The sequence below is a fragment of the Moschus berezovskii genome, chromosome 12 (genome assembly GCF_049115385.1).
Source record: "Moschus berezovskii isolate FMDL1 chromosome 12, NW_MosBer_1.0, whole genome shotgun sequence".
NCBI lineage: Eukaryota > Metazoa > Chordata > Mammalia > Artiodactyla > Moschidae > Moschus > Moschus berezovskii.
In genome coordinates this window covers 86,693,934-86,719,052 of record NC_142471.1, presented here as the reverse complement: position 1 = coordinate 86,719,052, position 25,119 = coordinate 86,693,934, and the positions used below count along the sequence as shown (strand labels likewise).

At 47.8% G+C, this 25,119-nt stretch overlaps 1 protein-coding gene across 5 annotated transcripts in view; it reads right to left on the bottom strand.

The window, feature by feature from the left end:
* Nucleotides 1-6,777: 6,777 nt before the first annotated feature.
* WDR11 (WD repeat domain 11) overlaps nt 6,778-25,119 on the bottom strand; it is a 67,608-nt gene continuing 49,266 nt past the window's right edge. For 2 of the 5 annotated variants that reach the window (XM_088842377.1, XM_088842379.1), the window contains 9 exons: nt 24,711-24,773; nt 23,498-23,563; nt 22,571-22,748; nt 21,870-21,965; nt 21,191-21,356; nt 20,370-20,467; nt 19,787-19,932; nt 18,933-19,012; nt 14,197-17,608 (listed from right to left, as the gene is read on the bottom strand). In XM_088842377.1, coding sequence (XP_088698503.1) covers nt 17,454-17,608; nt 18,933-19,012; nt 19,787-19,932; nt 20,370-20,467; nt 21,191-21,356; nt 21,870-21,965; nt 22,571-22,748; nt 23,498-23,563; nt 24,711-24,773 — 1,048 coding nt within the window. In that variant the 3' untranslated portion in view covers nt 14,197-17,453. Of the gene's footprint in view, nt 12,536-14,193; nt 17,609-18,888; nt 19,013-19,786; nt 19,933-20,369; nt 20,468-21,190; nt 21,357-21,869; nt 21,966-22,570; nt 22,749-23,497; nt 23,564-24,710; nt 24,774-25,119 lie in introns of those variants that run through there. The other 3 variants (XM_055424521.2, XM_055424522.2, XM_088842378.1) reach the window with 3 other exon arrangements.

Genomic DNA, 25,119 nt, shown 5'->3' with positions numbered 1-25,119 from the left:
CACGCATCTGCCCGAAGCAGCACGGGGGTGTTCGTGCAGGCGGCAGGTGAAGAACTCGGACACAAAGAGAGGACTAGAGACAGGAGAAAGCCCAGAAAACCATGTGTGCACGTGTGCTGTGTTCACAGCTGACCAGCTGCTCAAAGAACTCTGTATCAGGACCAGAATGACGACTGCGCTTAACTAGGGAAACCCAGATCACACAGCAAAGCGCTCCAGCCAGCCAGCCAGCGACAGAGGAAGGCCCTACCTGGGTCTTCACCCACCTCTGAAGGGTCCAGAGAGTCGGCCAAGGGGAAGAGGTGGACACACCCCTGTGCTGAGAAGACGGTCCTTTGTAAGCCATCGGGGTCTTTTCTGAAGGGGTAGCCTGGCAGGCACTTCAACTCTAAGTTGCCTTCACTGTGATGGGAGGGGAACAGAGGGATAAGCAAATAAACTCAATCCTGGCCGCACATGGAAGTCACTTGGGGGCACTATGCAAACCTCAGACGCTCAGACCCCAACTCTTGAGACTCCAACTGAACAAGGCTGTGTGGTTATATGATTTTTTAAAAAGGAGTTTACACACACATACCTGGTAGCCAGGAGTGAGGCAGAACTGCCTGGGACCCTACTCTCAGAGCCCAAGTGCATCAGGGAGGGGCCTCAGTAGCTCAGGGAGACCAGGGTACTCCAAAGAGCTGCATATCTTTTGCGTAGCATAGCTTTTTTTTTTTTTTTGCCTTTTAACATAGTAAAGCTAAGAGATGAAGTGTGGGTGCTAATACTTTCTTATTTTTATGATTATGGAAGTCACAAACTGTTGGCACAAAAGCTGATTTTGGCCCAGAGATATATTTTGTTTGGCATGCACTGGATTTTTTTTTTTAAACTTGAGCCAACCTTTAAAAATCTGGATATTTCATGGAGTTATTTGGACTTGCCGCTTCTTTTGAAAGATCAAAAGCATCTGACACTTGGTGCCCCAATGGCACTATCTCTGTGCCAACAGACAGCAGGTACTGAGTGGGGGCTATGGCTTACTTCTCTGAGCCTGTTGCCCTGGGACCCCCTAATACAGGGTGGGCTTTGGCACTGTACCCCAACAGTCTTACTGGCACTTATGGTTGACTTTCTGATTTGTTTTGAGCCTGTGGATCCCAGTCATCAGTAACAGAAAAAAACTTGGTCCATCAGAACCTAACCTGTGCTATAATTAAGCAGCACAAAGTGAGCTGCTCACGGTTCTTTCCAAACCAGAAGAGTGTGTACACTTCATTTTGCCCCAGGAACCAACCAAACAACACTAGCCAACTAGTCAAAATTACAGCAACACAGTCTGTTTTCATTTTTAAAATATCATAACCACAAACATATCTAGGGGAAAAAAAACCTGCTGACTTTGACGTTGTTGGTCATTTCCAAGTTCCCTGTTGTACACTGTGTCTGCTCCTTTGCTTACTAATGCAAGGTAAGCGTTATCAAAGCCAACAGAAGATTCAACAATGACCTGCTTTCTCTGGCTGACTGGGGGGGGCATGGGGAGGGTGCCTCATGTGGCATTTACAGAGCACAGTGCGGCCTGTGAGGAAATAGGGCTGCCGAATCTTATCGTTTTCTTCAAGTGGCCAGAATGGTTTTATTCTGGGTTTACACCTGGAAGGACAGATGTGGAAGCTGAAACTCCAATACCTTGGCCATCTGATGCAAAGAGCTGACTCATTTGAAAAGACCCTGATGCTGGGAAAGATTGAAGGCAGAAGGGGACGACAGAGGATGAGATGGTTGGACGGCATCACTGACTCAATGGACATGAGTTTGAGTGAACTACGGGAGTTGGTGATGGACAGGAAAACCTGGCATGCTGCAGTCCATGGGGTCGCAACAAGTAGGACATGACTGAGCGACTGAACCTGATGACAGAGAGGCTGAGAACCAAAGTGAAGCCTTCAGCAGACAAAAGGGGACTGAGGGACCTGCGAGGCTTGGGAACGTGATATAACTTGTGGGGCACCTGATCAGGGTGGTGGGGGAGTGGGAGGCGTGAGGTGGGAGACGATGCCCAGCCTTGAGGATGTGACGATGGGTAGATGTTCTCCAGGCACATGAGGCAGGAAAGGTGTTCCAGAGAGCAAGGACCAAGCTGTCACTATGTCACGTGATCAGGAATCACAAGTGTCTTGGGTTGATCACGTTGTAAGGTGCAGAGAACGGACGCTGAGCAAGAGGCGTGGCCTGACCTTGGATGATGGAGGGCATTTCATGTCATTTAACTCGAGCCCAGGGGGTTCTGTGACATAGTTACACTGATTTATGGGGAAGACTGGAGGAGCAAAGTAGTTTTCTAAACTTGGAAGAGAGAACTCTGGTAGCAGAGAAGGAAGGGAGGGACATCTTCATTGCTGCAATTCAACAAAGCGGAACTGGCTAAAAAGCAAGCAGCATGCAGAGAGAACCTGTGATCAGGCAGGTTTGGGAACCATGAACACTGTCCTTTGCTTGAAGGGACTCAGCTTGTATCTGACATATTAAAAGTCCCGAGAAGGTCTGCAGTACAGTAATTTGCTTAACTATGTTTATTCTGGCGGTTCCCAAACTTATTTGACTATGATGTTTAAAACATATTTATTAACATTTTTGCAGGACATTACAGTTTTAAGGAACACATACTGGGGAAAACTGGCAAAATGGATTTTCGGTTCCAGAAGCCTGGAAATCTAAAACCACAGAGAATCCCGGACTCTGGAATCTTCCCCAAGCCAGAATCATGAGCCTGGATGGCTTTGACTACCCAGGGCTTCCCTGGGCTGTGGGTGCTGGAACTGTTGCTGTCCATGGTTTTCCCTGATCCACAGAAGGCCTCGGAGAGAAATGCCAGCAAAGCATCATAAGGGCTTCTGGAAAGATGGAAACAGAACGCGGGGAACCTGGTTATGTCAACATGGTTGACAGTGAAATTTCTAGTCCAGAAGTGCAACTGAAAACCATTCCTCTGTTTCTGGAACTGTGGGCTCTTTCCTGACAAAGTAGATTCAGTAAAACAAACACAGGCAGAAAACCTCCTCCAGCTTGGCTAGAAGACGAGAACAGAGGAATGGAAGCAGAATTCTTACCGTTCTGGGTGATGAAGGGGGCATTGGTCCTACAGCTTGAGGTCTCTGAGGAATTCCTAGTCCTCCTTTTTGCTCAGAGGAGGTGTCTTAGTTGGCCAGGATTGCCATTAAAAAAAAAAAAAAAAAAGCACAAAATTAGTGGTTTGAAACAAGAGAAATTTGTTCTCCCGGGGTTCTGGAAGCCAGATGTCTGTAATCAAAGTTGGTAGGGCCATGCTTTCTCTGCAGGTTCCAGGGAAGAATCCTTCTTGCCACATCCCGGCTTCTGTCCTTCCAGTGAGCCTCAGCGTCCGTGGCTGGCTGCTACATCACTCCGATCTCCACGTCTTCACAAGGCCTTCATCCCTGTGTCCTCTCCTCTTCCTATAAAGACACCATCACTGTCTGATGATGTCATCTCAAGGTCTAATCACTTCTGCAAAGACCCTATTTTCAAATAAAGTCAAGTTCTGAGGTTCCAAGGGTACATGAATTTGGTGGGAGGGGGACACCATTCAAGCCCCTACAGGGAGCCAGCAATTCCCCAGCAGTCTCCAGCAGGTGTTCCCGTGGCCTCCCCCTTGGCAGAGGCTGACATGTGTGCCTGTGGGTCTCTCTTTCTGTGTTGAATTGGATTGGATCATGGCCTGAAGGTCTGGGAGCTTGGAGGTTGGGCTGCAACCCTGAAATTCACCAAACCTGTTACTCTGTGAAAAGGCAGAACCATCTCTCAGACACAGCAACGTCACTCACACCCCCACCAGCCAGCTGAGGCACGAGTGACTGAAATCTCACGGGGAGTCAAGTTTGGCTCAAAAACTTGAGTGGGCGGGAACTTAGCGTAGTGATGGAGCTTAGAGGTTTTTCTTTGTCTTTTTCCTTTTTTAACCTGCCATTGTGTTCTTGAAGTTGTGAGCTGGCTCTGTTTCTAGAAGTGGTTGGAAACTCCATAATCACCGTGGGGATGGACTTTCTTTATTGCTGGACAAAGTGGCTCCAAGGATCCTAGGGAGCCATTTGGGGCACACTGTTCCTTCCCCAGGCCCTGAGCTTGGAAGCTCAGGGGGAGAAGTTAGGCGAGGCTTGGAAGCAGATTGGGGGAGAAGTTGGGAGAGGTTCCCCATCATTGACAGCTACAAATGCGCATAGGGTCCCGAGAGATGGGGAGGCTCATGTCCAACTCTGCAACCCCATGGACTAGCACACCAGGCTTCCCTGTCCTTCACTGTCTCCTGAAGTCTGCTCATGTTCATGTCCATTGAATCAGTGATGCTGCATAACCATCTCATCCTGTCTCCCCCTTCTTTTCCTGCCCTCAGTCTTTCCCAGCATCACAGTCTTTTCTAATGAGTCAGCATCAGGGGACTGCCTCAGGTGGCCAAAGTATTGGAGCTTTAGCTTCAGCATTGGTCCTTGCCATGAATATTCAGAGATGATTTCCTTTAGGATCGACTGGAGGGTCCCTGGACTGCAAGGAGATCAAACCAGTCAACAGCACTAGGGGGGAAGTATGTCACCATCCCTATTTGGCAGGGGACTAAACTGAGGCTCAGAGAGGCATAGCTTGTGCCGGTTGGCACACAGCTACGATGGAGCTGGGATTCTGACTAGCTGGTTGGATTCAGAGTTCAGGTTCTCACCTGCTATATTGCACTGCTGCTGCCACGTGAGGGGCCTCTGGAGTCATCCTGCTGTCACCCAATGCCCACTCTAGTGGCAGAACTCAAGACTGACTCAGGGCACAGCCTGGGAGGTAGTGAGCACCCGTCCCAGGAGGCCTGTGAGCAGAGGCAGGATGGCCGCTTGGAAGAGACCACAGCAAGGCTGGCTTCCCACCCCCGGGGAGCCTGAGAAGCAAAGTGGAAAGAAAGCTGCGGTGGCATGAATTATTCAGAAACTCCAAGGGCTAAGCAGTCTCATTAAGTGTGTTCTGTTCTCAGGGTTTGTTCTTTGTTTTTTGGTTGAAGTGTTTTTGTTTTCTTTCCTTCTCATGAAACTTTTAGACCTGGAGGAAATTGTTTGATGATCTCAATCCCCGCTTTGTGTGTATAAAAGAGTTAGTTTCTCTCTGGGAAAAGACATTAAATCCTTTTGCTTCAACTGAGGGCAAATCAGTTCAAGGGGAGCCCTGAGGCTGGTTCTGGGAAGGCTCCATCTGTGTGGCTCAAGGGCCAGCCTCCTGCAAGTCCCTGGGTCACCCTTGGTCCCTTCACATTGGAAATCCTGCTGAGAGTGTGGAGTCATTGCTCTGACCCCTGAGAATGACATCCCATAGGCTGCAGGTCTCCATGTACCTCGGGTGACCGTGTCCACCCCAGTCCCCAGCACAGACTCCACGTGATGCTTGGAGACAGCAGAGGAGAAAGAAGGGCGAGCAAAGAGGGGTGACAGGCGCTCCTGGTTAAGTGCGTTTCGCTGTTGCTGGTTGAAACACAGTTATGCAGGATTCTTTATTAAAGGACTTCTCAGAGCCTTTAGGTGTTTATGTGCGTTGTGACAAGGAGACTTTAGACTATCTTGTTTTCCTGAATTATTTAATTTCTGCGTCCTTTTTAATAGACTTTATTATTTGGGGCCCCCATCCCCCGCTGAGTTTTTTCCTGAGGGATGTATCACGGGACTATCTCTTGCACATGTTCCTTGGCATCGCCTTTTGGAGGAAATAACCTTAGACTATCATCTCTGTATTAGGACCTTTTCTCTCCACAAATATTTATGGACTCCCTACAGTGAGCCAGCAAGGACCACAGTTGCTCTGGGAACATCTCAGGGAAGGATTCATCTCTCCTGTGGTTTTCTGAGTTCTGTTCAGAACTCAAGGCTAGGGCTTCTCATGAGCCTCTTTGCTCAAGGAGGGGCACCCCTTCCCTCCTTCCACAGGGGCAAAATGTGGCGCTCCAGGCTAGACCCAGCGAAGGAGGGCCCTTTAAAGGTCCCCTCCCTCCTCCTTGGCCTCCTCCCTGTGTCTTCCGTCTCCTCCCGACTCCACTTCATGCCCAAGCGTCCAGGCCTCCAACACCTCCCCAGGGCTGGGAAACTGTTTTCAGGGCTCAGTGCCACGGGGCGCTCCGAGCCAGATGGGGTGATGAGACAGGGCTCTGGCTGTGGGGATGGCCCTGGCAGGCACCACCCCAGTGGTGGGTAGGGAGCTGCAGGGCTGTGGGGAGAGGAGACCCCTGAGGGCAGAACTGGGTCTGAAGGCTGGGGCTGTGTGGCTCTCACCGCAGACCAGTGCCTGTTATGGGGGAACCCTGACTCTCTGCCGGTTGTGGGGGGAGTGGAATGAGCATGTTGGTTCTTTCCCAGCTCCTTCCTGATGATTCATGAGGCCACTGAGAACCTGAGGTTCCTGGGGCTACACAGGCAGGGTTACTCCTGCTCACAAAACACAGGACACATCCCTGGGCTCCGCTGATGGAGAAGAAGAGGAAGTTTCCAGGGACACTTGGAGGCTCATTAATCAGAACATTAGGGATGTTCTGATCCTCGCTGGGCTCTTTGTGGGGAGAACGCAGAGGGGAGGAGGTGAGTCTTCTCAGAACCCCCAGGAAAGCACGCAGCATCCCTCTGGAGCAGAGGGGCCTCCAGTCTCTTACCAACAACCATCTCCCCCAAGATGGCACCAGAAATGAGAGCCAATATTCATCAGTATTCATCCTGCCAAGCCGTGTCCCAAGAGCTTTTCAACTTAACGAGGGAAGGACTATCATTGAACCCATTGTACAGATGAGGAAACTGAGGCGTGGGGATGCTAGATTCACTGGTCAGGGATAACAGAACTAGCGAAGGCAGAACCAGGAGTCAGACGTGGGGTGGGGAGTTGGGGGACAGGGCCAAGAGTCCACGGAGGAGCAGCTCAGGGGAGATAAAAGAGCTGCTGAGAGGGACAGAGTGGGCAGAGCCAGGATACCAAGGTGGCAGGTGACAGCACTCAGGGTCACTCCGCCTGCTCTGCCTGCACTCCCTCCCCGCTTCCCCCGCTCCCCACCAGAGTTAGGTACCAGCTTTCCTGGACAGACTGCATCTTGGTTACCAGAGAAGAAAAAGCAATGAACATCATTTTCCTCTCTCAAAAGTGCTTTTTTTCTGGATTCAGCAACCACAGTAGAGACACTGTTCAGTTAGTAACTACCCTTCAGTTAGCAAGTTTTCAGATAACCGCATTCAAATAAGATACTGTGTGCATTTGCTAAAGGAAATGAAATATGAGAAAAAGATGTGTGAGGAGGCTTGTCCTGCTGCAGATGCCAGGGAAAAATGGAAACTTTTGGAACATGATTACCCCAACACCTGTCGGTAACCTTTCTGGAACACTGGAGAATGTGGGGGCCACCCCAGGAGGGCACAGGCCTCTGGTGTCCTAGGGGTGAGGACCAGGCTGGTCTCAGAAGGCGGTCCAAGCCCTCTGGAAAGTCCACCTCTGGGCAACCGGTGTGGCCGAGCCCTCCCCAGTCCAGACCTTCCCTGGGGACTTTAGTGTTAGCCTGTCCCCGTCTTGTGGGCCAAGGCTGCCTCAGTCCTCTACCAGCCTCCACTCAAATCCAGCCTCCTCCCTGACTTTTCCCAAAAGCCTAGTCGCATCAACCACAAGGTGAATCTCCTACTTTTATTAAAGATTTGTGGAGTCGCAGGAGAGAGCACATTGCACATGGCATTTCTGAGAAAAATCCCCATTTCACGTGTCTTCTCCCAGAGCATCTTGATGACAGCACTGCAAATGGGGCTCCAGACAAGGCTGGGGTAAGCAGAGCTGCTGTGCTCCTGGAAGAGCAGCGAGGCTGGCCTGCCTCTGCCTCTGCCTCCAGAAAGCAGCCCTCTTCATCGTCCCCGCCCACCTCGCCTCCTGCCCCGAGATGGTTCAGTTTAGTTGCTCAGTCGTGTCTGACTCTTTGTGACCCCATGGACTCCCTGTCCATCACCAACACGTGGAGCTTACTCAAACTCATGTCCATCGAGTTGGTGATACCATCCAATCATCTTATCCTCTGTCATCCCCTTCTCCCGCCTTCAATCTTTCCCAGCATCACGGTCTTTTCCAATGAGTTGGTTCTTTGCATCAGGTGGCCAAAGTACTGGAGCTTCAGCTTCTGCATCAGTCCTTCCAATGAATATTCAGGACTGATTTCCTTTAGGATGGCCTGGCTGGATCTCCTTGCAGTCCAAGGGACTCTAAAGAGTCTTCTCCAACACCAGAGTTCAAAAGCCTCAATTCTTTGGTGCTCAGATTTCTTTACAGTCCAACTCTCACATCCATACATGACTACTGCCCCGAGGCAGGGATGGTGATAAATAAGCCATCCAGACTGGCTTCCTCTGCGAAGGCAGGGGCTCCCAGGACCCTCCCCTCGGGTATCCTGACCTTTCTCCCTCAGTGGCCCACTCTGCCCTCTGTGGCTCTGTCATTTCTCAGGCTCCTGGAAGACTGAGGCTGGGGCCTCCACATCCTTTCCTCCGGGATGAAAACAACAACAACGATGGAGGTTTGGCACATGTTCATACTGAGCAAAGGCTCATTCACAGGAAAGGAGACTTTGATGGGCGTGGGTTTCCTGCAAGGGCACCGAGCCTCCACCTGCTTTTGTTGGAAGCAGGCAGGCCAGCCCCTGCCTGGAAGGGGAGTCGTGGACCTGACAATGAGATGATTCTGTAGACCTCTCGAGGCCCTTTCTGGACATGGCTCAGGTGCCACTAAGAAGCGTGGGCTCCTAGACAAGGGACCTGGGACAGAGATCCAGGGAGTATCTTAGATGATGGGGGTTGGGGGGAGGAGGACAATAAGCAGGTCTCAGGGGCTGCCAGGCCCCTCAGAGGAGACGCTCCCTGCCGGCTCTCACAGAGACAGCCCAGCCCTCTGCTTCTCTTCCAGCTCCGCAGCCCCCTTCATGCATCCTTTCCCTCCTCACTTATTTATCAAGGGCTTTCTGTGTGCTCAGCCCTCTGCTGGGATCTGAGGGTTCAGGAAAGCACAAGACAGACCTAGCCCTGCTCTCGTGGAGCCTACAATCTCATGGGGAAGCCAGGAGTTCTGGAAAAAGGCAAGCAGGATCAGGGCTAGTGGAGTATGGGACCCTGCTTGTAAGAGTAGATCAGAGTGGCCCAGCTGAGGTTGAGGTGACGTTTAAGCAGAGGTCTTGGGGAGGGAATAGGGAGCCCCGTGAGCAGCAGGGGAAGAGAGCTCTGGGCAAAGGGCACAGCGAGTGCAAAGGTGCTGAAGTGGAATGGATTACGTTCAAGGTCAGAGCTAAGTGGGCAGGGCTAGATAACACAGCTGCTGCTACTGCTCGGTCACTCAGTAATGTCCTGACTCTTCTGTGACCCTATGGCCTACACCCCGCCAGGCTCCTCTGTCCACGGGACTCTCCAGGCAAGAATACTGGAGTGGGTTGCCATGCCCACTTCCGGGGCATCTTCCTGACCCAGGGATCGAATGTGCGTCTCTTGTGCCTCCTACATTGGCAGGCGGATTCTCGACCTCTGCACCACCTGGGAAGCCCTTAGCGCAGGGCCTCCCTTACAGACAAGCATGTGGCGGGAGCCACTGGAGAGATGTGGCCAGGGCAGCACTTGACGAGAATCTTGTGTCTAAAACATCCCTCTGGCTGCTCTCAGGGCGGTAAAGGACCTTCCTGCCAGTGCAGGAGACATGAGAGACACAGGCTCAATCCCTAGGAAGGGAAGATCCCCTGGAGAAAGGCGGGACAACCCACTCCAGCATTTTTGCCTGGAGAACCCCATGGACAGAGGAGCCTGGCCGGCTACAGTCCATAGGGCCACAGAGCTGGACACGACTGAAGCGACTTGGCACGCAGACACACACGCTCTGTGACGAGGCCGCAGGACTAACATGGAAGCAGGGAGCTGGCTGAGCTGCTGTTCTCTCTAGCAGTTCTAAACTCCCCTCTCAGGGGCAACGGGCTGGCCCCGCCACAGTGGTCAGACAGACCCGCAGCCTCACTGGCCAGCAGGTCAGGCGCTTCTGCTCTTTCCTCTTCACCCCTCTGTCAGAGAAGCAGATGTCAGCTGCCACCTGGAACAGCTGGTGGGAGCTGCTGCCTGGCTCTCTGGTGAACTGGCCCCCAGCTGGGCCCTCATGGGCATCCAAGCAGCTGCTCCACACATTCCTCCCACCCGGCCCTGGGGGAGAAGTCCCACATTCCTGAAAAATGGAACCATTTGCTTGTGTCAGTTGTAAGCCTGTTGTCCTGACCACATCTCTCCTTGCGCTTTTTATCTGCCTGGAGGCCCTGGGCTCATCCTTGCTCATCTTCCAGGGCCATGCTGACACCCACTCCCAGGAGCCCCCAGTGAGTCACCTGCTCCCTGTCCCTTCTGAACCCCAGCGCACCTGCTGTGGGCCTCTCCGGCCCTGGTGTCCACTGCTTGCTGTGTGTCAAGGCCACTCGCAGTGGACTCTGCTCCATCCTTCTCTGATTGGGGGTGTCCTTCCCTCTTGGGCCTGGGGCTGCTCTTCACCTCCCCGCTCCATCCCAGCCTCCCCAGTTTAGGGAAGGGCCCCCATCCCCTGACCAGGAGTGTTGAGTTCCTGGCAGAAGGTGGTGGCTCAGTCGGTACTTGGAATTTGGTGGTTCCCATAGGTAGGGATGGGGTGGGAGATGGGGAGGCATCAAAGGGCTGGGATGCAGGAAGGGGAGGTGAGTCTCCGGCAGGAAGAGGCTTGCTGAGTGTCCAGGAGACGGTCAGAGAGGAACCACTGGAAGCAGATGGAGCAGGTTTCTGGAGATGCCCCACGGAGAGGAGGTCCACCCTGGCTCCAGACCAAGTCCCTTCTGCTCAAGTTTTCCACGATGCCAGTGGGCGACGTGAGGGATGCCCAGAGTCACTTCCCTTCTTCCTTTTCTCTCTCTTCCTCCCTGTCCCATTCTGATCTCTGCTCCTCGTCTGTGTCACACAAGCAAGACCCTCAGTCCTGAGTGCAAGCTGACAGTCTCATCCGTCTTCTCACAAACAGTGACGCAGGCAGACCACACACGTTCCTGAAGAACAAACAGGAGCAGCCTCTAGACTGGCGGGCCCTCACATCTGTCACCTGTCATCTTCGCTCAACCATCTTGGGGGGCAGGCAGTACCATCCCCCTCTTACAAACGAGGCTCAGGTGACAGCTTGTCCAAGGTCAGTCAGTTAGATGGCAGGGACACGCCATCCCCAGGCCACACTTTCCTCTGTTCCACATTGTGGGCATGGTGTTCAGAAGCACAGCTGAACAAGTGTGCAGAGGCAAAAAGCAAAACCCAGGGCTCGACTGACAGTTATTCTGCTGGCCAGAGGGTGGCTCCAGTCGGCCCTCTGCAATGTGCCATGGCATTTCCAAGAACACAAACAGATCAGATTCTTAACATCCTGAATTAACTACTGTTACATTTTTGCTTCTTGACTTCCTACTTTTTCATTCCAGTCCCCTATAATGAAAAGGACATCTTTTTTGGGTGTTAGTTCTAAAAGGTCTTGTAGGTCTTCATAGAACTGTTCAACTTCGGCTTCTTCAGCATTACTGGTTGGGGCATAAGCTTGGATTACTGTAATATTGAATGGTTTGCCTTGGAAATGAACAGAAATCACTCTGTCGTTTTTAAGATTGCATCCAAGTACTGCATTTCGGACTCTTTTGTTGACCATGATGGCTACTCCATTTCTTCTAAGGGATTCCTGCCCACAGTAGTAGATATAATGCTCATCTGAGTTAAATTCACCCATTCCAGTCCATTTTAGTTCACTGATTCCTAGAATGTCTACATTCACTCTTGCCATCTCCTGTTTGACCACTTCCAATGTGCCTTGATTTATGGACCTAACATTCCAGGTTCCTATGCAATATTGCTCTTTACAGCATTGGACCTTGCTTCTCACCGGTCACATCCACAACTGGGTATTTGTTTTGCTTTGGCTCCATCCCTTCTTTCTTTCTGGAGTTATTTCTCCACTGATCTCCAGTAGCATACTGGGCACCTACCGACCTGGGGAATTCCTCATTCAGTATCCTATCATTTTGTCCTTTGATACTGTTCATGGGGTTCTCAAGGCAAGTATACTGAAGTGGTTTGCCATTCCCTTCTCCAGTGGACCACAATCTGTCAGACCTCTCCACCATGACCCGTCCATCTTGGATGGCCCCACACGGCATGGCTTAGTTTCATTGAGTTAGACAGGGCTGTGGTCCATGTGATCAGATCAACTAGTTTTCTGTGATTATGATTTCAGTGTGTCTGCCCTCTGATGCTCCCTTGCAATACCTACCGTCTTATTTGGGTTTCTCTTACTTGGTCGTGGAATATCTCTTCACAGCTGCTCCCACAAAGCACAACCTCTGTAGTTTACCTTGGATGTGGGGTAGCTCCTCTTGGCCACGCTTCTGCGCGTGGTCGGTTGCGCCACCAGAGCCGGCGTCTCTCGCGTCTGCACCGCCTGGAGCCGCTTACTCCTTGGAAGGAAAGTTATGACCAACCTAGAGAGCATATTAAAAAGCAGAGACATTACTTTGCCAACCAAGGTCCGTCTAGGCAAGGCTATGGTTTTTCCCGTGGTCATGTATGGATGTGAGAGTTGGACTGTGAAGAAAGCTGAGCGCCAAAGAATTGATGCTTTGAACTGTGGTGCTGGAGAAGACTCTTGAGAGTCCCTTGGACTGCAAGGAGATCCAACCAGTCCATTCTAAAGGATATCAATCCTGGGTGTTCACTGGAAGGACTGATGCTAAAGCTGAAACTCCAATACTTTGGCCACCTCATGTGACGAGTTGACTCACTGGAAAAGACTCTGATGCTGGGAGGGATTGTGGGTGGGAAGAGAAGGGGATGACAGAGAATGAGATGGCTGGATGGCATCACCGACTCGATGGACATGAGTTTGAGTGAACTCCGGGAGTTGGTGATGGACAGGGAGGCCTGGCACGCTGTGATTCATGGGGTCGCAAAGAGTCGGACACAACTGAGCGACTGAACTAAACACTTTTGCTAGAATAGTATCCTCCAGGACAGCTGTCAAGCTCTTTATGGGACACAGTCTATTTTCCTTGGCCTATTCTTGACAAACATTAGCAACTTTAGCAGGGGCCTATTGTTCAATTACATCCCCAGCTGATGTGAGCTCTAGACCACAGGGCAGTGAACTTAATCTGTAGAACTATATTTTGTCCATGGACAGCTGGTTCTTTAAGTAAACAATCTGAGTGATTTCCCTCCAAATCAGGAGACCCGGCTTCGATTCCTGGGTCAGGAAGATCCCCTGGAGTAGGAAATGGCAACCCACTCCAGTATCCTTGTCTGGAGAATCCCGTGACAGAGGAGCCTGGAGGGCTAAAGTCCATGGAGTCACGAAGAGTCGGACATGATTGAGTAACTAACACTTTCACTTTCACCCTGCCTGAAGCACTAAGGCTCTAGATGGTAGACCGCCAAAATATCGGAATAAAGTGAGCTCTTACTATAGCAGAACACATTAGGAGGTGCCTGGAGTAAAACAGATTTATTTTAAAATGCTGATAATGAAACTGCTCTTGGATTTAAAATTTTCTATCACCTGTTGATGTCAGCTATCATCAACTACCATCTGTTTACTCAGAACTGTCAAAAAAAAGACTAGGTCAGCCTGAGTGATGCATGTTGTATGTAGTTTCCCAGACCCAATGCCCTGGGAACTAGGGTCCATGAGTCAGATGAAAGTGAAAGTCACTCAGTCGTGTCCAGCTCTTTGCAACTCCAAGGACTACACAGTTAACGGAATTCTCCAGGCGAGAATACTGGAGTGGGTATCCTTTCCCTTCTCCAGGGGATGTTCCCAACCCAGGAACTGAACCCAGGTCTCCTGCATTGCAGGCAGACTCTTAACCAGCTGAACCACAAGGGAAGCCCAAGAATACTGGAGTGGGTAGCCTATCCCTTCTCTGGGGGATCTTCCCGACCCAGGAATTGAACTGGGATCTCCTGCATTGTAGGCGGATTCTTAACCAACTGAGTTATAGGGGAAGCCCTGGGATGATGCTAATAACATCTTTCTGAAAAGAGCTAAGTTATAGTGTACCAGGGCTTCCCTGGTGGCTCAGTCTATAAAGAATCTGCCTGCAGTGTGGGAGACCTGGGTTCAATCCCTGGATTGGGAAGATCCCCTGGAGAAGGGAATAGCTACCCACTCTAGTATTCTTGCCTGGAGAATTCTGTGGACAGAGGCTACAGTCAGTGGGATCACAAAGAGCTGGACACGACCAAGAGGCTAACACTTTCACTTTCTAGTGTACCTAATCAGAGGACCACTGATCTGCACCCTCAAGGACAACTGTGTGCAGCTGAAATTTCACCTCAAGTTGGCTTATGGACCTAGAGTAGCAGTGGGTGAATCTTTTCCTATAAAAGGCCAGACAGTAAAATATTTTAGGCTTTTTAGGACATACAGTCTCTGTCCCAAGTACTCAAATCTGTCAAAGGAAAGCAGCCACGGACAAGGAACAAATGGGCATGGTTGTTCCAGTAAAACTTTTATTTACGTAACAGGCAAGGAGTGGGATCAGCTCTGCAAGTTGCAGTTTGCAGTCCTTCACCCCAAGGGTCTCGATGAGAGGTCTCTACCTGTGCAGCCCCCCACCATCCGCCCACACCAGCCCACCCTACTTCAGTTTCAAAAAGGCCATAAACACAAGGGAAAACTGGTCCAAGCTACATTTTTAAGGCAGTGACTGGAGAATATCCTTTTATCTGATCTTAAATTCTTAACTATTTGTTCAGTCCTTCTGAAGCTGTACATCACAGGGTTTTTAACAGCCTTCTTGCCTAACTGCACTTGGCTTTGCTAAAAATAAACCCAAATCACCTATGGAACCTAGAATATCTTTCCTTCTCTTGTACCTGGAACAGTTACTTTCACCTTGACTAAGTCCTATTTCTCCATTTCCCGGAGAAAAAATAAGGAGGGTCGGTACTGTTAGTCGGCCTTTTTAGGTAAAAGAGCCAAATACTGAAGCAAGATGCCCGCAGAGACTCATCTGAGAGCCACGGTCACAGAAAATCTCAGTGGGAGAGAGGTGGGACTTTCGTGGTGTTATTTCGTGTGGGTCTTAATGCGGCAGACGGAGCAGACACATGCAAGGAGCCTTTAAGGACAGGAAAGACAGCGGGGCAATCCGCTCATCCAAGTGCCCACTGGACCTGTCCATCTAACTGGATTCCAGCAGTTCTCAGGAGAACTGCATTCCTAAAGCCTAGCTCCTTTGCTTTTCTTCTTTTTAAAACACCAGCACATTCAAGTATTGATAGGGCCAATTTAAAATGCCTTTACATTTTAACTGAGGGACTTCTTTCATTCACACAATGAGAATCAGTCATTCTGAGTCAGTCAAATCAACTGTAAGCAAGATCCCAAAGAAATAAAGCCCTACTGGCTCAGAGAATATTTTCACTTGTCTGTCATTTATTTCTGCCATGCAGAATTCTTTTATTCTAAATTGCCAGTGTGTACCTGAATACTATACTTCAATCACGAAGTGCTGCTGAGGAGAATGAAATACTCTGGGTGATCACGAGCTCAGGAATCACAGACACCTAAGACTGTCCTTATGCAAGATGGAATCTCCAGGCAATCAAGAGCTGAGAGGCACCATTCTATCGAGGTGAGGGCTACTCTGTAGAGAACTTCTGATCCGGTGCATCCGGGAGGGGCGGGAGGCTGGTACTGACACTGCTCCACTGTTGGTTTTAGGAGAACAAAAATGTCCTGCTCCCACTTTCAAAGCGATGGAAAGACCTAAAGCAAGAGCGGGGAGGCCCAGGGCTGGTCACCATCTGCACAACAATCAGCAACAGGACAGGCAAACGGCAACGGTGGGCGGCCCTCCAGTGAGCTGCTCTGCCTGTCCTCTTCGCGCTCCCACAGTCCAGCCACGGGCCACCCCTATTTGCCGGCCTCCAATCCCAAGCACACTGAACTCAAATGCTCTCTGCTGGAATTTCTACTTCTTTCTCTTTGCTTACTAAGGCCAGCATTCTTTTCTCCCTTAGCTAGTTGATGGTTGAATTAATAAAGTCCATCCTGACAATCATTTAACTTCTAAACAATATAAAGAGAGCTGGGCTTGCCTGTGGCCTTTAAAAATTTGGTGGAACCTACCCAGGCAAAGAAAGGGCAAGGTGACCAGTGAGGACCAATGAACGGATTCTGGGTTTCTTCTAGGACGTTTAGCAAAAGCACTGGGCTGGGAACAAGCATTCCTGGGACAGGCCCTTCCTTTCCATGGACCTCAGTTCCTTGTTTGAGGGGGTGTTGATATCTAAGGGCAGAGACTATTATTCTATCTAAAAACACCTCCCAGTGGGTGTTAGTACATATGTCACCCTGGATGTCCAGGGGAAAGACAGGAAGGCCATTTCGTCACCTCTCAGAGCCACAAGCTGAGCCCTGCCCACCCAGGAACCCTGGTGGCAGGTGTTCCACCCTGTTCTGTGCCGCGGCCCCGAGTTCCTGCAGCCCGGTTCCGGATTCAGCAAAGCAGCGCTGGAGGGTGGGCAGCTGGACCAACTCCTGAGGTGCCAGCACAGCACCGACGTGGTGCACAGCAGCTCAGAGGACACAAAGGCCTGGCTGGGATTAAGTCCCTTTTTATTTATCATTTCTGTAAGTTACACACATTTAAATTTTTAGCAATAATTTATAAGTCACATCTCATATAGTTCAGTCATTGGAAGAAGAACACAAAGAAAGAAACTTATTAGAGCACAGAGCCTTCAAAGAGGAGGTTACTGTAACACATCACAGCAGGAGCTAAAACCCCAAATATCCAAGACTCCACAGACAAAGCCTAAAGCTTACAATTTCTCTAAAAGCCTATGTACTTGAAATTACAAAATTCAGCAACTGCCTAAACCAAGAAATGAACAGCTCTGTTTTCAAGGTGAGAAAACATGGAATGCCGTGGTAAAGTCACCTTTAGTGTTTAAATGTTTCTGCTCTGTTTAATCCTGGAATGACTGTTACACACAGGCACAGCACATATTTCAGTATAGCTCTCACAAACTGCTTTTACTACAGATTTAAATCTAGTCCATGAGAAAAGCAATTCAATTGCTTGGATCTTAAATTTTAAAAAAATGAAAAGCATTTCTAGGGACTCTTAAAGCTGTCTCCAAAAGTATAAAATGTTATACTTTCAATATCTGAAGTGTTCCTGTCTTTCTCTGAGATGAATACAGGTCCTAGGACTGGCTTCTTACAGTGTAAATGCTCACATACTATTGTGCATACATGGTGAAACAGCACACGAGGGCCCTGGAGAGGATGGTACCCTTGTGAGTCTGGGCTGTGACTGTCCACAGCCAGACCAACACCCCGGCTGCTGCTCTTGAGGCCGGGGGCCTTGGGGCATGGAGACTGGTCACTCTTCAGCCAGTCAGTTCTTGCTTAGGGGATTCCAGTTCGTTCAATAAATCTCTGCCAGCTGCTCCAGCCTTTGAAGCAAAAAGAACCGATCCCTGTTTAAAACCGAGGTTCTTTAAACTTCGGGCATAATCTGCATATATAGCAGAGATGAGCTTCTGTAAACTGCAGTTAAGGAAGAGAAGGGCAGAGGGGGCTCCAGCAGGTTCCCACAGGCCGGAAACAAGGACCAGCTCTGCCAAGTGTCCAGGGGAGGGCAGCGCGGGATAAGCACAGGGAGCTCTTCTGGGGGAGAGCAGCTCCCGGGGAGGGGGGCAAGGTTTCAGTCTGCAATGTCCGTGCACTGGTACCAGCTGAGCCCAAAGTCCAACCTCCTGCAAGACCCAACTAACATCCCCTCGAGGTCTAAATGCACTTAAGGAGTGGAGAGGGAAGGATGACAGAAGAGAAATACATGTGCAAAAACTTGAGCTGTTTGCAAGTCTGAGAGGTTGGTGTTTAAGGGGCAGATCCAGCCTCACTGAGTGGCTCAGGCGGTAAAGAATCCACCTGCCATGCAGAAGACCTGGGTTCAATCCCTGGGTTGGGAAGATCCCCTGGAGGAGGGCATAGCAACCCACTCCAGTAGCTTGCCTGGAGAATTCCATGGACAGAGGAGCCTAGCGGACTACAGTCCATGGGGTCGCAAAGAGTCAGACACGACCGAGTGACTTTCACTTTGGGGATGTTAGACAGCCCTGTTCCTCTGTGTTATGATATCCAAAACAGCTCCACTGAATCAGAGCCAACTTTACCAGTGCCGAGATACTGACACTGAATTCAATTTTCTGTTAAAAAATATATACAGAAAAATAAAAAACATGACATGTAGATATGAGGCCACAATGTAACAATTCAAGAAAAAGTGCAAAAAGAACAACAAAGCCTTTGCAAACACAAGGACCCGAGAGTAGGATTCTCAAGCTCTTTCTTTTCAAAGAAAAACATGTGACTCAAGTGACAGGTGGCAGAACTGAAACGCTCCTGGTCACACGGGGGCCACCATGACCTGCCTACATGACACGTGTCTCTGAAGTGCAGCTGTGTCTTGTTCCACATTAGCCCATCCCTGTGGGTAACAGCCAGTCTTTCTTTTTAATCTATTCTGGTATGCATTTATTCCAGCAAAGCCTCCTATATCTTTCCCATACTAGTTCCTCTACCGTCCTTGTAAGTTCAAACAAAACATTACAAAATCTGGGCTCCCTCCACTTCACAGCCCTTGCTGGCTCTCCATTTATCTCACAGCTGATGCCGGTGGGGCAACAACCTACTTTCTGATTTGTCCCCTCCCATATCTCCCCTTTTCCTGGCTCTGGGCAGTCAGAACACGGATCTTTCTCCATACAACAGTTTCCTCCCAGGCAGCGCAGCCAATGGGGATGCTTAAAACCCACTCACGGAATCTGGTTCCCCCTCAGCAAACACGTCCCAGCAAAGGATATCTGTGTCCTCGCTGACTTCGATGGCTCCGTACTTCAGACAAGCTTCCACAAACAAGGCCGCTCTGTCGAAGTACCTCATGCTGCTCAAGAGAACATAAAGCGCGTCAGGAGCTGTGACTCTCATCCTCTGGGGGGTAGGACCATCCCAGGGAGTGTTTCTGTATGAGGACTTGTACACACTCTCCACAGAAGCCCGAGCGCTGTGTGAGGCACAGCAGCACTGTTCTCTGCCCCGGCTTAGAGGAAAGCAGAATTCTCATGCCCCAACCCTTTGCTCTTTTCTATTAACTCTTAAAAAAAACTTGTGAAATCACTGAAATAGAGACAGGACAAGAATCCCGTCTTGTGCTATCTACAGAGACAGGACAAAAATCCACATACCCAGGTCCAGATTTCACAAGTAACTTTCTGTTAAATCTGCCTCAACCCACCTCCCTTCGTTTTAAATAAATAAAATGTCCTATGGTAAGTGATAAGCATTAATTACCCTTCAAGGTTCTCAGAGGGGACACCTCCAACTTGCCACACTTTCTTCCCCCTTCCTACTGCTTTTCTGGCTTTGTCTCAGTTGTCTACTCAAAGCTAAATTGACCTGAATTCTTTTTAAATATTCTTTTTAAACAGGTAACTATTAGGTTTGACTAGCATATTGGCAGAGACGTAGAAAGTTCCTAGACCAAAAGAAGAATGAACAAGCGTGGACTGTTCTACTCCCTTTAGGTTTTTTCTAAAAAATAAACCTAAAATATATGCTTCTCCCTTCACTCCCAACATCAAGGACTACCAGCCTCCTGGCAGAGCCTCATGGGCAGTGGTAAATCCTGGGTGGTTCTGACCAGCCACTGACAGTGTACCTGTGAAGCGTCTCGGCCACGCTGGAAAAGCAGCCCAGGGAAAGGAGAACCAGGAGGGCCTTGGATTTCTGGTTCACTTGAGGGGAGCAAAGGTGGTCGACCCACCGTTTCAAAACGTCAGCACATTCTTCAGAATTTAAACGGACCTGAGGAAGATGCCCATGTTAAAAAGGACACCCTGCACTACACAGAAGGAAAAAAGAATTCAGTTGAAATGGGATCTATTACCATGAAACAGAGCTCATCTCTGCTTTACGACACAGCCCCTGCTGCTGCAGCACCATTACCAGAGGTAGCAGGGATCTACACCTCAGGATCAATGGGCCGGGACCACCTCTGGGCTGTACGTAGTCTGGAGTCACACTCCAGCAGGGACAGGAGGCAGCTGCTTTCACTTAACTGCTACCAATGCAACCTCCACTTTGCAGTAAGAAGAAATGTAATTTATACACAAAGATGAAAGTTGCTAAGAAAATATCTGTAAAGCCGCTTTGCAGCCCTCCAAAATACCTCCAAATAATGAGTCAAAAATTTAAGACTGAACTTTCTCGCCCGAGGTCCAGGCGCCTAACGAATCACCTACTTTGGCAAGCCACGCGGCCCGGGTCCACTCGCCGTAGGTCTGCAGATAGCGGCAGGCATCCGCCGCTTTGTCGATCAGGCAGAGCAGCTGGACGCCCTCTAGAAGACAAGACAGCAGCCCGTGAGTGACGCTGGAGCTCTCTCTCTGGCCAGCCACTGAAGGGTCAAACCACCATTTGATTTCACCTGGTCTTGGACATTTTATATCTACTGGAGACACAAGTGACTTAAATTTTAAAACGAAGTATTAAAATAGGGTTTTACAGTGTTATCACTCAAGTAACCTGGGTTGGCGGTACAAATACAGTCCAGAAGACAAGCAAGTCAATACTATCTCACTCACTGGTTTTAACGTTTAGGGTGCCCACATGTGTCCAATTTATGTCTATTATTTCGGCAATTATTAATAACACCCCTTTGCTCTTTAAAAATGCACTGGTCTAGATGACTAAATTGTATGGTCAACTTATAATATGAGGGCTTCGCTGGTGGCTCAGATGGTAGAGAATCTGCCTGCAATGCAGGAGACCCAGGTTTGATCCCTGGATCAGGAAGATCCCCTGGAGAAGGGAATGGAAACCCACTCTAGTATCCTTGCCTGGACAATTCCATGGACTGAGGAGCCTCACAGGCTACAGTCCATGGGGTTACGAAGAACTGGACACAACTGAGCGACTAATATAATATAAACTGCTAGCAATAATTTATTTTTCTCCAGCGTATATCAAAAGGAAAGAAATATTCCTAATAACCAAATACTTTCCTAGGAATGGGTCTGATTTTTCAGAGTACTGACACATATACCCCTAAAGCATGCCTAACCTGCCAGTTTTCCATTGGCGATCATATTAGTTGCCACGAGCTTGATGGTGCTCTGGGAGGGACCTGACGAGGTGACGGTGGTGACCAGGCAGGCTTTCAGTGAATCACAGTAATAATGCTGGTTGTCTGCGCTCGTTTCCAAAAGCAACTGCACGGCTCTGTCTGTCTAATAAGGGAAACAGTTCTTCTAGTTATGAGGCCATTTTCCTCCAACATAACCTTTCAAGATTCATAATTTGGAACACTGAAGCTTTCAGTTTAAAGAAGATTTTCATTGTCAAAAATTATCCATAAACACATTGTTTACATGTATACAAGTTGAACAAAAGTGCAACACTGCTTCTTTAGGACAAATGTAAAACCACAGGTACACAGGTTTACACAGGTTCTTATTTAACTTCTGTACTAGTCAGAGACAAAACCAAAGCAAAACAGAACTAGGCAGGCCTCATGTGACATTATGGAAGCCAAAATTACAAGTTGGTTTACCATATATTTTTGCTTTCTCAGAACGTCTGTTGGTCTTATTTTGAAAGAAAGCATATACTTACACTTATACTTTCAGGGAAATGCTATAGAGAGTGTGCACGGTGTTTGTGTGCGATATAAATGATGCTGTAAAATATTAATCAACTAGCAATTCCCTGAAACATGAAAAGAGTTATAAAAACTGACATACTTGACCCAAGAGAAGCAGCTGGTCTGTACATTTCCTTGTATGATCATAAGTTGACCGTTTTACTTCCTGGAGATTAACCCTTTCCAACTGAAATTTCTAGAGCATAAAAGAAAGAAAATTGAGCCTGGATTTTAAAACTTTTGAATTATTTAACTATTAATAAACATTACTTTGACTTATGAGTCAAAGAAGAAGTCCAACAATTTAATAAGAATTTGAGAAGAAAAAAAAATGCTGAAATGTACTATAATCTGTATGCAAGTGTGCCTGCTTACAGAAACTGGCACTTTAGTAGAGCTGGAAGAAAAATCCCTATGTGTAATTCAGTACACTACTGGAGGTTAAACAAATTATGAAACTACCTTTACATATATATAGAACACCAAATTAAAACCAAGTAAATTAAGTATTTATTATTTATAGAAAATTAATAACATGAGAAAATTAAAATTAACCAAGTTAAAAATTTTTAAGATCCCCCCAAAATTAAAAGGTTGGTAATAATAAAATTTTAATGTCTACTAAAAACTCAGTAAGCGTTTATGAGCTTTTCAAGTCCTGAATCAGGCCTATTTTATGTGACTGTGCCAAGGGATTCATTCTGTTATGTGGACCATTATTTAATACAAAGTTTCCCAACTTTAAGATACTTACAAAGAAAGACATAGCTTTAAAGGTTTTTAATATATGAAACGTGATACCTGAAAATAGGCATTTTCACAGAGGACGTCGTAACATATATCCAGTGGGTTGTTCACTCTGTCCCGAGGAGCGGCTTCTTTAGCTACTGGTGTGCTTGAGGCCTTTCCCTGGGACAGGCTGTGCAGATAGTGGGCAGCGACAGTCCAGAAGTGCAGCTCTGATTCATCACCGTAAAGCCTGGCCAGGGTAAGACCACAGACTCCACTGACCTCACGCAGCAGCGTGGGGCCTGGACGGGGGCTCCCCATGGTGGCCTGAAGTGCCAGGAGCATGGTCCTGGCCCATGAGAGACCATGTGCCGGCTGGTGTAAGAGCTGAAGCTGCAAGTCTGTTACTGGGTTTCAAACAGCACAGGGCCCTAACGGCATGGGGCCCCTTCCAACCCAAGCCTCCCTTTGTTCTGTGTTAAGAGCAACACTGTGGTGCTGTAGCCTGTGCTGTTATTTACCTGGTTTGCCATCAGTACATCTTTCAATCTGCACCAGTTAAGGAAGAAGTTCCTCTGGGATCACTGACTAGATAACGTGTGGAAATAATATGCTCTTTATTCTTCAGGGAATGGAGGGAAACGTCTTTCTTATAAGGGATGGCTCTACTCTAAGTAAGAATATATATGTTACTACTTCTAAATATAATCTAAATATAACTTATGGGTATACTTAGGACATGCCCCTTGTAGCTGATATTTTTAAAAGCTGTCTGTAGAATGGAGTCTTTTCAATAGAGAAGGCCTAGATCTCATGTCTTTTTCTTTTTCCTGTTTGTAATACTACTTTCTAAACGATCTGTAAGCCAACTATAAAGGATGAACTGATATATTTTCTAAAATTCCAAAGAGTTTGGTTTTAACTAACAACTCTTGATGAAAGGAGTGAGTTAACCTGAAATTCCCTGTCTCTTACACAGAACACTTCAAATAGTGTTACCTTGAAACAAGCAGACATCTCTGCAGGAGAGTAAACTCTGGATCGAGCAAGAGTTTCTTTATGTCACTATAGGCAGGAATCCAGACAAAGGCAAGACAAAATTTTTTAATCCAACAATAAAGGAGATAAATCAATACACTCTTAAAATGGAAAATTCTACCCCAAAGATATGATAAGAATCTACAAAGGAAGTCACTTTGCCACAGCCCTGAAACTGCAAAAGCTTACAGCACTTAGACAGTATCTAGGCTTGGAGAAGTGGAACCCATCAACCACCACAGCTTAAAGTTCTAATTCTGATTTACCTTCTTGAAGCAGCTCAAATCCCATTCTAAAAACTATGAACAGCTACCTAACTACAGGAATAAGGTCATTGTTGATAAAACGATTTTACTAAATGATCATCAGGAACACTCTATACTTCAGAGAAGATGCATTCAGAATTTATTCTTCAAAGTACTGAAAAATTAAAATATATAAGGAAGAAAGGCTAGTGTTTCATAAATTGCTATTTCTACAATAGCCCATTATAGACCATTTATAAATCAGGAGGAAGGGGAGATAGTCTTTAAATCTATTCTTTTCCATTTAAACATAAATGCTAACCTTGGGACAGAGAAGCGAAAAAAGTAATTACTTTGAATTCAACATCAATATAATATTCCCTTAGCATTAATTTATTAAGTATTAAAATATATGCGATGGATTCTAGATTGCCAAGATATGTTTCCCCAAAAACTCCTTGTGGAGTCAAATTTTTCTACTTCCTTTCCAGTGTATTCACAGTACCTATTTGTAAATGCTCTTGACTCTAGGGAGCATATTAATTTCTTAGCCAGAATTGTGCACACACAGCACCTGACACAGAGAACTTATCTTAGCAGAGAGAAGCTGACACACAAGAATTGCCCTGTGTACATCCATCCTCTAACGTGAGGCTTTGCAGGGCATTTGTGCTGGAGGCAGGCTAGCTACAAGGCGGCTTACCCCACGGCTTCTTCTCCTGCCCTGACATGAGACCACAGCAATCTGAAACTTACTTCCACAAAACACAGACTCTAAAGGGAAACAAACCAAGGCGAAGAGAAGGGTCTCTCCGTGGGCCACTAATATTTTCCAAAACAAAGCTTATTTTAATTTTAAAAAGTCTAAATCATTACGTTTTTCTTTTTCATAGTCTTATGCTCTAATAAAACATAGTCAGAGTGCTTACTTAGACAATGAGTTCAACTGCTCTTGAAGGAGATTCTTTATTTCTTCATTTTCTGGATAATCACTGTACCAAGAGAAGATTTTAAATGAGTGCATTTTCTATTTATTTACCACCATTTATTTCACCAGGAAAAAAGTTGTGTTAATACAGAAGTAACTTCTTCATAGTCCTTGGTTAAAAACCTGCATGTAGACCGAAATAGCAAGACTACTCAGGAACCTACCAATCATCGTTAATGTCCGTTTTAATCTTATTGAGTCAAAACTGAGAAATGAGCACAGAAAGCTTCTCTGGCTTTCGAGAAACCAGAAAATTTATTAGTGAGCTCTAAACTATCAGGTTTAGATTCACGTTAATAAGGAACTTAGCAATGACTACAGGAATCTTCTTGTTCTGCTCTGCAAAATTA